Source organism: Salarias fasciatus, chromosome 8, assembly GCF_902148845.1.
Source record: "Salarias fasciatus chromosome 8, fSalaFa1.1, whole genome shotgun sequence".
Taxonomy (NCBI): Eukaryota; Metazoa; Chordata; class Actinopteri; order Blenniiformes; family Blenniidae; genus Salarias; species Salarias fasciatus.
In genome coordinates, this window is record NC_043752.1 from 10,512,784 (window position 1) to 10,525,479 (window position 12,696).

Sequence of the window (12,696 nt, forward strand, 5' to 3'; positions counted from 1 at the left end):
AAAGACACACACCTGTACTGACCCGGCAGTGAAGGACAAAAGCACATTTCTTCACACGTTCTTTCTTCAACACACAGATTGTTTCTGAGGAAACTTGTGATCATGCTGATGCTCCAGTTACACCAGAAAAAGTAGTTCAACTTTACCGCCATCTCGGATGAGGCCTCATCCACTTCTATTGATGAATGAAGATGTCACAGTTTTTATTAAAATAAGTGTTACTCATTGAATTAAATTTCAGCACATTGAATGAAGAGATCAACTTTTGGCTGTGCTACAACCTTCGTCAGGTTGACAGTGTAGGTTGTGCTCATCTTCATTCTGTAGGGTTAACAGAAAAAAATCTGATAAGACTGACTCTGATCAGCCATGTTAAAACATTTGCTTACTGTCATCGAATGAATCTGGCAGTAAATTAAAGACCAACATCTCAACAGAATATAGAACAGATGTATTTATATTCAGTAAGCTGAATTATTTTCAAGTTTTCCTCTTTTGAATCACATCTCCTACATTGTCTCTGTGTTCATAATTATTAATGTGAAGCACTTTAAATTCACTTGATGCTGAAATACATCACATCAATCAAGTTGCATGGAAATGATTCTTTGCATTGCAACAAAAAAAAAAAATCAAGGAATAAATAAATAAATTACAAAACACTTTGTGGATGTTATGCAAGTCCCTCAAAGAATACACATTTTGGAGAAATCATCCAACTGGTCTAATTTGCATTTTCTATTCCAACATTATTAAACCGTGATGAAAGTGACACTGCACACAAGCACTGAAGAATGCCGGACAGCAATGAATTTCATGCAAATATGTGGCGGCAAAAGAGAGCCTGGTAAGAAAAAAGTCGGTCGACTGGTGGATCCGCTTCTTCAAAAAAACAAAATGAAAGTGGAGCATCTTATGTAATGAAAATGATTACAACTTGTTATAATATTAAGCGGATCGTTAAAATGATCATTTAATGGCAGAGAGGAAAGATACTGATAGTGCACACAAGTGGAGAGGACACAATCCGACACATGGGATACAGGAAGGACGGAGAATTAACCAGCAAAGTAGAAAACATGAAAAGTTCAAGATTGCAACTGCTGCAAAGAGAAAGAATGCGAGTCCGAAACTGGAGCAAGGCATGAAAGGAATGTGCTAAAAAATTAAAAATATTACCTATTTGCTTGGATGAGGCTTGACAGTTTGTTTTTGAGGCTGGAAGGAGGTTCAAACGTCTTTTGCAGTTTTGATTGATCATCCTACCTTGAGCATGTTCAAGACCTGTGGGAAGCTCACATGATTCAAGATGTGACCTTTTGCTGGTATAGCCGTAATAAATCTCTCTCTTTCTGTCATTATTTACTGCCTTATTCTCAGTAAAGGCAATGCAAGGCTAAGTTAGTATAGCACATTTCATTATATATGCAACTGAAGGTGCCTTACGTTAATAAATATGAATGATTGGCAATAAAGAAAAAAAAACATGGAATTAAAGTCACAGTACAACATGAAATAACATCTGGTAGATATTTTGTTTTGTTCTTTTAGGAAGACCAGTAAAGACAGAATTACTGTAGTCTTTAGCTCCAAAAGTCACCACTTCAGTTTTATCTTTGCTAAGCTGAAGAAAATGTTGGCACGTCCAAAGGTTGGCCTGCTCAATACTTTGAGGCAGAGTTTTTTTTTTAGACTGTAGCTTCTCTAAGTCAATTTGTGAGTCATCTACATAGGTAGGATGGCACATTTTGTTGTCTAAAATCCTGGCCAGTGGGAGCATTTTAATGATAAATAGAAGTGGGCCAAGGATGGAGCCTTGAGGAACTCCACATGTAATTTTGTTGCGCAATGAAATTACCAGATGTTACATAGAAGTTTGCTCCAGTTGGTCCAACATAATGTCATAATCAACATGCAGCACTGAGATGAAATAAAACCCAAACTGAGATGTTCTCTTTTATCAGCATTCAGATTGTGAGGAAGCTGGATGCATTTCCTCACTGATCAGGTGTATTCTGCCACCCACATTCTGTTATGTACATCTTCATTTAGTTTCTGTCTTCACACATTTATTTAGGTGTTCATTTAGGTTTATACATTGCATTTCTTTTACAGATGGTTTTGTGTTAACTGAAGATTGGATCCTTATTTAGTTTCCACATCCATTTGTTTGTGTTGACTTCTCACCAGTTCTCTTTCTTTGAGGTGATTGTCTGGGGCACTGGCATGGAGGCGCGCCCATGTGAGTGCAGGCCAGCTGCACATCATCACCCTTACTGGACTGACCCAAGTGGAGCCCAAGAGAGGGGAGGTTTCACTTGGGGGATTTGCGATGTTTGGTTTAAAGGGAACTTAAATGCATAACTTAAGATGGAGAAGACAGAACTGTTTGTTGTACATAGAGTGAGTGTTGAATGTTGTAAATAGGATACTTAGTTGTAGATAGCACTGGTTCAATAATTGTTAATGTAAGTGAGCACAACCCTCTGCGTTTTGGGTGGGTGCTTTAGCCCCTGGTTATTTAAGGGGTTTGCACACACACACCTGGGTCGCCTGTTGTTTGTGGAGGGGAGATGCTGCCACTGTGTGCAGGTGTGATTAATAAATGGAAGAGCTCTGCAAGACTTTGGGCTGTTCATTCCTTGTTCTCGGACATGCTGGTCATCCTGGGCCTGTAAGAGCCATCACAACAACTGAAAATCTTACACAGATGATTGAAGGTTTTGATAGGAGCTGTCTCTCTGTTGTGGTGTGAACAGACATCCTGACTGAAAGGCACTGAAAGAAATGACTTTCAGCCAAGAAACTGTATAGTTTTTGCAAACAGTGTATTATGTGGAAGTGGGTTCATACTAGTCAGACTGGGTCTGTGAGGAAACACAGCCTAAACACATCCTGTATCTGATGAGGAGAAGATGACAGCTTGCCTGATGTTTGGGATTTTTTTTCAGTTAAAATGGAAGACGAATTATTGCAGGCTATGGTGGTGAACAGTTCAGAGGTCACTGAATAAGGAGAGTTAGTCGATACTGTAAAACAAAGCAATGCATTGATGGTGTTTTTACTGATTGTACCAGAGAATAAGTTGCTCCTTCCTTAGTTCTGAGTTATGCAAGTCTCTCTTCATGAATACAATCATGAACATGTGGACCTGTCTTCTGCTTTTCAACTGTCTTTTTTACTTCAGTCCTTACTGACCCGACACATTTTTCATTTTGGTGGGTGCTTTGGTGCTGATCATGGTTGTAACTTTTGAATTAAACTTTCCCAGAAGCTCATTGACAACATGTCCGGGGGATGGAGGATCAAATCTTCAGTCTTTATCTACTGTCCAGCGGACTGTACTCAACATAGTCATAGGCTTTACTTCTTATTATCTCATGCTAGCTGTTGCCAAAGCTGTCCGTCCCTGGGAGTGGGATCCCTCCATACTGCGGTTCTCCCCAAGATTTCTTCTTTTCCCACTGGGTTTTTGGAGTTTTTTCTTGCCGGATGTGAGGGTCTAAGGCGGTGGTTGCTTCGTTTTGTCTCGTTACTGTGAATTTGACATATTAACATTATGCTTATTCACTGTTTTTATTTTTACCAACCAATGTAACATCTTGAAGGCCTCTGAGGCAACTGTTGTTGTGATACTGGGCTATACAAAAATAAATTGATTGATTGATTGATTGATCTTTACTAAATTCAGTCACGCACGTGCTGACGAGGACCAGCGGGCGGGCCCACATTACACCATGAAAGTCGCTGCATTGGCTCCCTGTCCAATTCAGAATCGATGTTAAGGTGCTTTTGCTCATTTTTAAATGTCTTAATGGCCTTGCTCCGTCTTATGTACTTATTTATTTTATTATTTTTTTAACTTGTAAAATAATTTTTTTTTATCCTACTTTAAGGATTTCATTCTGTCTTACATTCTTATCTTCTCTTTCAAAGGTTTGTTTTTTTAAACTCCAGTGCCTCCTCAGGGGGCCCTTCACACTGTGGACTGCTTCTGGTTTGCTGCCAGAGATGCTGTGCATGTGTCCCTCTGGCCCCGGCTGCTTGAGGGCTGCCCCACCTTGATGTGGGCTTTCCCTTGTCTGTCAGGGTGGGCCGGGTGCCGGCACGCTCAGTGGTCCTGGTCTGTGAGTCCTCCCGCTGGTGGCATTTTTCTTGATCCGCAGTAGCATGGTTGTCTCCCTAATGTAAGTCCTGTGAGTGTGTGAGTGTGTTTATGTGTGGGGTATATATATTTATATTTTGTGGGTTGGAGGGACCGGTTTATTTTGGATGTTTTTCTTCTTTTTAAATGCTGTAAAGCACTTTGGTTGCTTTTATGTATGAAAGATTCTTTATAAATAAAGACTGATTTAATTGATTCGATGCTTGAATTTACCTAGAAGTGGTATTTTCAGTGATGTTCCTCTTTGAAATGATCTCTATCTGAGCAAAGTAACTACTGCGATGCTTAAAAAAGCATGTTTCAATATGTGAAATAATTTGGATCCCCTCTTAATGAGAATTTAAGATACATGTTGAATTATTTATGAAACTGAATATATGATTAATGAAATAAATGGACTCTTGACAGAATAAACTACAAACAGAAAACGTAACAATAATCTAATTTCTTCAAATGCTGCTGCGTGATGATATGAGACAAGATATCAAGCAAATTTGATTTGTAACCATAGCATTTTTATATTTGCAAAAGAATAAAAACGCGATAGATGTACGTCAATAGATGTTTTGCACCAATATGGTTCCTTTTTCCTGTACACAAACTTAATGCTCCTCTGGCTCAGCTGGACTGGTGAATTACGGTAACGGCACCCCGCCTCGAATGATTGGTAATGGTGTTCAACGCTGGAAAAAGTATTAAATTAATTAATCAATAATTAATTGTTAAATTAATTGTTACTAAAAAATAGTAACGCCGCTAATTTTAACGCCATTACTCTCATCACTGGTCTTAACAATAAAACTCAATTTGATCCAGATATGCAAATGAGCAGCTATGCAAATTAGATGATGATGTCATTTAGAACTTTCTTGATTACGTAGTTAGCTACAATGTATCGGATTTAAATGAGGTCAACATCTAATTTGACCTAGATATGCAAATGAGCAGTAAAGCCAATTTGAGAGAGAGAGAGAGACAGAGACAGAGAGAGAAAGCACAGACTAGGAGAGAGACAGAGAGGCACAGGTTAGCAATTAATGAAATAAATGGACACTTGACAGAATGAAGTTACAAACAGGAAATGATTCAAGTGTTGTGTGATAATATGAGACAAGACACCAATCTTGATTTGTAAATGTAGATTGCACTTCTACAAGCGCCTCATAGTATTGTCAGTAACAGCATTACAATGCTGGAAAAAGTAATTAGACTAATTGTAACTAAAAATAGTAACACTGTTAGTATCACTGCTTATTTTAATACAGTTATTCCATGACTGCTGACAAATAACTCATGAAATTTTTTTTTTGCTCTGGTCAAAGAATGGTAAGCATTTTTCTGAAAACACATCTGGAACCTTGAAGTTAGATCTGGTCACTTAACTCATGATTGGGACTTCTCAAACACCAGCGACTCTTCTCAAAACAAAAGCTGTCACTTTACAGACAGACCCGGTTTTTATGATCCCACCAGAACGTTAAAGTAAAAATTATTGTGAAAATAGCATAATACCAAATAGTTGAACTGCAAGTTGAAGGTTGCTTGATTGCAAACATTATAATTCATATTATCCTAAAATAATCTCAGATCATAAACTCACCATTCACCTTCAAGATGGCCTTTGTACAGTTTCATATTTGCTCTCAGCTGTAGTTGTGGGTGATGGTGAACAGGTCTGGGTTGGAGACGGCAGCAGCTAAGTTGTTGCGTTACACTGACACCATGTGGCAGATCCAGTTTCAAGCCAATGCAGTTTCAAACCTGGGGAGGAGAATCTCGTCTGAGGTCACTGCAGATCACAAGGAGGGTGGATGCATTGTCTGCTCTCAGATTTAAATTTTCCTGTCAAAGAAAAAAAAAAAGAAATCACATCTCTACATCCTCCTCCTTCTTGAATGGAGCACCTGACCCTCCAAACTTCTCTGCACGGCCCTGTGTGAGTGCTGTAACACTGTCTGACTCACAAACGAAAATATTCAGATACGTTGCTTTGAAGATGCCTTTTTTTACGATCAGTGGCGTTGTTTGTGTGTGTGAGTCGGGGGGGGGGGGGGGGGGGGGGGGGGGTGTAACCGGTTTTGAGTTTCTGTTCTTTTCTTTTCTCTTTTTTCTATTTTTTTAAGGGTGGGTTGTGGCCCATCTCCATGGGCCAAATACCTGCAGGAGGATTTTCACCACTAACCAAAAGTCACAGAGGAGAGCGAACGCGGGTGTTTCTTTAGTTAAGACCTTTTTTTATTTTTTTTTAAAAAATAGAAATGGCGTCCATAATATTCAAGTTTTTAAGATGCAGAATCGAATCATATTTGTTTATTTTATCACTGGTCAGTTTGATGGTCTTTATGTTATCATGGGCGCATCTGTCTGTAAACGTCGGGTAAGGTGCTTTTTTTTTTAGGAGGACAAAAAGGAGAAAAATCTATAACTTAATGCTTAATTTAATCTTAATTGTTATCCCCAGACACAAGAAAAGAGATAAAATTGAGGAGGCGCCGTGGGGAAACAGACTGAACGTCACTGCTGCGTCCACCGACGCACAGAAACAGAAGACAAGTCCTCGTGAGCCGGGGGCGCGGGAGCAGCAGAGGAGCGCTCGTGCACGCGGAGAGGAGACCCCCATGCCAGCCCTCAGCGTCAAGTCCTTCAAGAAGCTCCCGGTCTGGGACTTCGAGGACGTTTACAACCAGGATGCTCCACCGCGGCCAACAGTAAGCCATCCTCAGACCAGACCGCCAACTGGAAAAAACAAAAAACTTAGACTTGTGTTGCTTTGATTTTTTTTTTTAAAGTAAAATGTGGTAAAATAAAAAGTAGAAATTGATATGCCTTTAAAAACAAACAAACATCCTTTTATAAGTCTAATTAAGATAAATGTCCTCTCAGCGGGTCTTTCCTGTAATTTCAGTGATTGATTTGTTTCATTGCTCCTGTTTAATATGATGCAAAATAGCAGAAGGTGTTTCCTAAATCAGCTGCAGTTTTCCACCTTTTTTTCAAGGATTAAGGGATTTTTTTTGGTCAAGTTTAGTGCTGATAAACAAAGCCTGTCTAACCAGTGTAATCCACATAGCCTGCATACTTTAACAGACCAGTCAGAGTTTTGCAAACTGCCTTTCTATGACTTAAAGCCTCTTGTTTATAGTCATGGTTTAAAGAAACAATGTTGCATATATATTGTTTCATAATTCCACATTTCATGTTTTTCAACTATCTTTATTTGACTATTGCCTTATCTACCCATTTGTAAGTAAGCATATGCATGCTGCTGTCTCATGATATTGAAGTCTTTTATCTACATTAATGATAAGCATCTTAAGGCCAACTGCAAAACTGCAAGAATTTGCATTGGAGAAGATTTTAGGTTGAAGATGCAAGACGCAAAAAGAAGAAATTGGATATCCTGTTTAAGACCTTAAGATTTTGATCAGGAGCACAACAGAATGAGACTACTGGAACATGGGCTGCAGCGCTCCCTGTGGGATGATAAAGGACCTGCATATATATATAAAAAAAAAATCTGTCTCCACTACTGCAAATACAATAACACATAAAATATTTGTTTCCGTTTTACTGAAGAGTCAGCATCAACTAACAGCCCTCAGAACTTTATGATGCAATAACTTCCTACAGGTGAACTCAGTGCATTCCTCGTTATGACTCGATGCTACCCCACCAAGGAATCATTTCTGATTAGGGATTGTGAATGTATAAAGATACACTGAATACGTTCACTTTTGCTGTGATCTGCTTTAATCGCTTTCAGACATGTGCCCAGTCTCTGCGAAATACCAACGACGAGTATTTCCGGAAGGCTTTTCTTCCCAACATCCGTTTGTACCTGCACAAAGACAACTTCAACATGAGCGAGTGGAACCGGCTGTCGCATTTCAACAATCCTTTTGGTTTCATGGGTTACAAATACGATGGTAGGTTTTAGAATTCGCTGCAGTTTCCATGCATTTACTGAGCCTCCAAATAAGAAAATGCAACCTATTAGTCAGTGTACATGTGTTAAAAGTAAAACTCAGCATGCCTGATTTGATAAGATCCTGCAGAAAGCATGCTTAGTTGCAAATTCATGCAAATAGTTAGTGCTTTGCGTTTGAATTGCAGACATGTGCAAAGGGAAGCATTCAAAACGAGGGCTTTGCATGTGTTGGACCCTGTTGACATGAGGGTGTTCAGCTGCAAACACTGTCGTTTCTTGTTGGTTTACTTGCACTAATCATGGATTGATTGTCTTCAGCACAAAAATATGCAGTTGGGAGGCGTCAATAGAGGAAGATAACGAACACCAATGAAACAAATAAATCTGAATTAGGCAAAGAAAAAAACCCTACATAAATCAAAAAAATTTTTTTGATTATCTTCCACATGTGCATGCATGTAAAATCACATGGAAAGTTTGATGTTTTATTTTTGTTTTGTTTGCTCGTGTTCGCAGATGTTATAACCTCATTCAAGCTGATCCCTGAGCCGGTTGAGCCCCTACTCCGCCCAAAGCCAGGCGGGGACGGCTGCATTCGCTGTGCAGTGGTGGGGACCTCAGGGATCCTTAATGGCTCCAAAATGGGCGAAGAGATTGATGCACATGATTATGTTTTCCGGTAAGAGAACACCTGCAGTGCAATAACCTCCAAAAACAACACACTGCATCACCGGAATGTGATGGCTGAAGAAATCTCAGTGAAATAAATGATTGGAGGAGAATATCTTTCATACATTCGTTCCCCATTGTTAGATGTAACTGAGGTGAAATATGCTGAATTTTGAAGTTGATTGAAAAAGTTGATCTCCTCAGACTTCTCTTAGATTTTTCCAGAATTCTCGTCGTCTGTGTTTCCTTTAACTTGCATTCCTGCGTAGCCCAAACTTCTCTTGACCAAACAGAGATCGGATGGGAGACTCTGGTCTGACTGGATTATCCGGGCTGACGGGACGACGAGAGCCGGATGGAGGGTGGAAAATGCCTCAAATGGCTTCTTACTGATGTCACAGCGCTGTTCTCCAGGGCGTTCTGTAACTTTTTGTACATAGCGTTTTCTCAGACCTGGTTTTTCGTGACATTGAGTGCTCACGGAGGCACAGGTGCAACTCCAACACGATGCAGACCTTTCTCTGTTTCTTTTATTTCATGCAGTAAGATAAGTACAGTTCATCATGCGAAGCATCCCTTGTTTTCATGTGTGACAGCATGAACGGGGCAATCACCCGGGGCTACGAGGAGGACGTGGGGAACAGGACGTCGGTGTACGTCCACACGGCCCACTCCATCACCTCCTCTCTGTATTTACTCAAGAAGTACGGATACAAAGCCGCCCCGCACGACGAGGTACCGAAACCCAAAAACATTTGTATTGTTTGATATTGTCGACAAAGCCGAAATAATTCTGTCTTTATCTCTCGTAGGGTATAAAGTATGTGCTCATTCCTGAGGGGATGAGGGACTTCCAGTGGCTGGACGGTCTTCTTAAAGATCAGAAAGTGTCGGCTGGCCCGTACCGCAACAGGGAGTAAATATCCACTCTGCACGCTGCTACTAGGCATAATGCACTGCATGTGTCAATACAAATATTCCATGTAGGCAAAACCAGCAAAAAAGTAGCGGACAGGTTACTAACAGACAACCTGCCAAACCACTTGAGTTACAAATCTGACAGCAGCAGGAAATAAATTTGGCTTCAAGGGATAATTTGACAGCTGAGCTGGCAGACGCCTCCCTGCCATTGTTTTCACCTTTTACATTTCAATCCCCCCAGGCCAAGAAAACACTATTCAGGGCAGTACAACGAGAGCCGCTTCTATGTTCTCCACCAGGACTTCCTCCGATACGTCAGGAACAGGTGAGCTTCCTGTAAGAAAACCTCTCAGCTTTACCTGTAGTGTCATTTATAAAGCCACGATTGTGCAAACAGCACAAGACCTTCAAAAAAGACTTCAATTTCCAAACATGCAGCCCTATTTATGTATTATTACATCTTAGACTGCAGTTGTTACATTTAGAAATGCTTTAGATTTTTGTTTTAATATCTTATGATATAGGAATCCCAGAATTACTTTTTGACAAAGACAGGCAACGTATTTATGAAAGTTTGGAGGGGTTTCAATATGTTTCCAGGTCTTTTGGGGATGGGGGCTCGTCCCTTCACAGTTTGAAAACCCCTGATCATACAGCAACGTGTATCTTATGGCCATGCGTAATTGTTTAAGTGGCTAAAATGATGATAAGTTCTGGAAAAGACAAATGACCTTCCTTGTTAACTGGGACAGGCTCTAATCGTATGGACAAATCGGGTTAAGAAGGTGGACTGCTCAGTTTAAATAAAAGCTTTGTGTGTCTTTTCTTTGCTCACAGGTTCCTAAAATCGCCCAATCTGAATCGTACCTATTGGGCAATAGTGAGACCAACAAACGGGGCGTTCACCCTCTTCCTGGCGCTGCATACCTGCGACACGGTGGCTTACTTTAACTTGTCCACATCGGCACCAAAAAAGATAAACTCTTTAGTTGGTGTTGTGTGAATATTTTTCACATTTTCCATCTACTTTCAGGTGGATGCGTACGGATTCATTACTGACGACCACAAAAAATATTCCAACTACTATGTGGAGCAGCTGGTCAAAACCAAGGTCATTTTCTACGCCAACCATGACTACCACTTGGAGAGAAGTACATGGAAACACCTTCACGAGAGCAAAATAATAAGACTGTATCAGCGAGATGAGCCGGACACAAAGGCAGACAAGCTGAAGTGACAGGCAGATTGTTTTCACACCAATTAAATTACTTGTTTTTTTTAAACTCAGGGGAAGGTCTGTCCTACCAGGAGGGAACCCTGGAAGATGGCCAGTTTTAATAGTATTGTTGTATTCGAGATTTTTTTGTCTGTATAACTCAGACTCCTCTGACAAAAGGAGGGAAATAAGAAACAAAGCCTCATTTTTGTATGTGTAAATACCTGAATATCTTTTTATCAATTTACATGCGTTTGCATCCTTTGTAAAGTCTTACCTCACTCCGCTGAATAACCTCAGGTACTGTAACAATACAGAAAAATGCAAACTAAAGGTATAGATATTAATAACGATTTTGTGAACCATCATTGCAAATACTGGATAATAAGTGGAAACTGGTGCATTTTTCCTTCACATGTACAGTATTTGTGACATCCATTGTCAAAGCTTCCCTTGATGGGTCTGAAACAGACTGATCTGTGGATGAAGGCCGACTGTCTCACATTTTTAAGTCTCTCCACTTGACACGCCTAACTCAAACTAACGTCAGTTTAAACAGTGTAGACTCCGTTTCATTTGTATTTTTAAGAAGCTTAAAGGGTTTTAGCTGTTGTTTTTTTAGCCAGAACCAATTTGTTGTCAGTGATGGTTCTGTTATGTTTCACGTGTCACTGTTATTGTCAAAGACTGTCTGTGTGGCTGCTTGTAATAATTTATCTTCAAATAAAAATAAACTGCACATATTTCAAACAGGCAAGTGGTTCGAATGAATGTGAACTCTAAAAATGCAACCCCAGCTTCAAATTGGGTAAAATTTTGGTAAAATGTATCAAATATTAAATACATTGAGTTGCAAGTGTCCCAAAACCACAGTTTATCAATGCCAGTGAATCCGTTTTTCAACCTGAATGTACTGTACAAATAGGCAGCATTTAAACTTGTGCCTCATTATTGAAAGTTATTCAGACAAACAGCACCACCTCCTGTTTTACTGAAGCTACGACTGCTACTTTAAACAAGGTAAACAATAGCTTAATCTCACTTTTGAAGATATTAGCCAACAATGTGATTTCTAACCTTTAGTCCTTTGGCACACCGAACTGTCAGGGTTGCAGACAACATGTTATCATAGTTTTCTTCTTTTAACGTTCCACAGAGCATGTGTATATAAACCACTGTGTCCCTCTCGATCTTGTCCTTTGCCTCTTTTTTGTCTGTATTTCTGTTCAGTCGCTCTCCCCTCCTCTCTGTCCGGCCATCGTGGGTTAAGGTGAGATGGGATGATGGGAAGTGGCGTTCTATTTTTTTCCTCCCATGAGAAGCTCTGCAGGATTATGTTCATTTGTTTTGTCCTTTGTCGGTTCTTTGCTGAGAGCGGACGACCAAATGTTTGGTAAGTGTCTCTGCTCTGAGCGACGGTGGAATTTCTGTTCTGCAGCCATAAAGTAGCAGACATCTTGCACTGTGAGCTCACCTGCCAGTGGTAAATATGGCCGGTATGTTCTCCTTCCGTCGGGCCAGGCTTCTGTGCAGAACGTCTCCAGCTGATGGCCTGTGGCATCTCTGTCCGGATGCATCTGTATTCCTTTTAGCCTCTTTTCAGCAGCTGGCAGGCTGGCTACAGAGTCCACATACTGTTTGATTCCCTCCTCTGGGAGTCCTGCTGTGTTGCTCAGAGGCTCTGGAGAGCACATGTCGTTTCCTGCCACATGTGAAACTGTGTAGGAGAACCTTAGAGGAGTCTGCTGAGACCAGCGTTTCTGCATTTGAGTCATACAGTGCAGGGCCTGGTGGTGT

General features: G+C 40.4%; 1 protein-coding gene across 1 annotated transcript; it reads left to right on the plus strand.

The window, feature by feature from the left end:
- The first annotated feature begins 2,654 nt into the window (after positions 1-2,654).
- LOC115393773 (alpha-N-acetylgalactosaminide alpha-2,6-sialyltransferase 1-like) lies at positions 2,655-10,920 on the plus strand. The gene is made up of 9 exons (XM_030098879.1): positions 2,655-2,674; positions 6,627-6,873; positions 7,929-8,091; positions 8,610-8,772; positions 9,359-9,497; positions 9,575-9,678; positions 9,925-10,008; positions 10,521-10,620; positions 10,717-10,920. Exons 1-9 carry the CDS (start codon positions 2,655-2,657, stop codon positions 10,918-10,920), a joined length of 1,224 nt encoding a protein of 407 aa, XP_029954739.1.
- Positions 10,921-12,696: the final 1,776 nt, after the last annotated feature.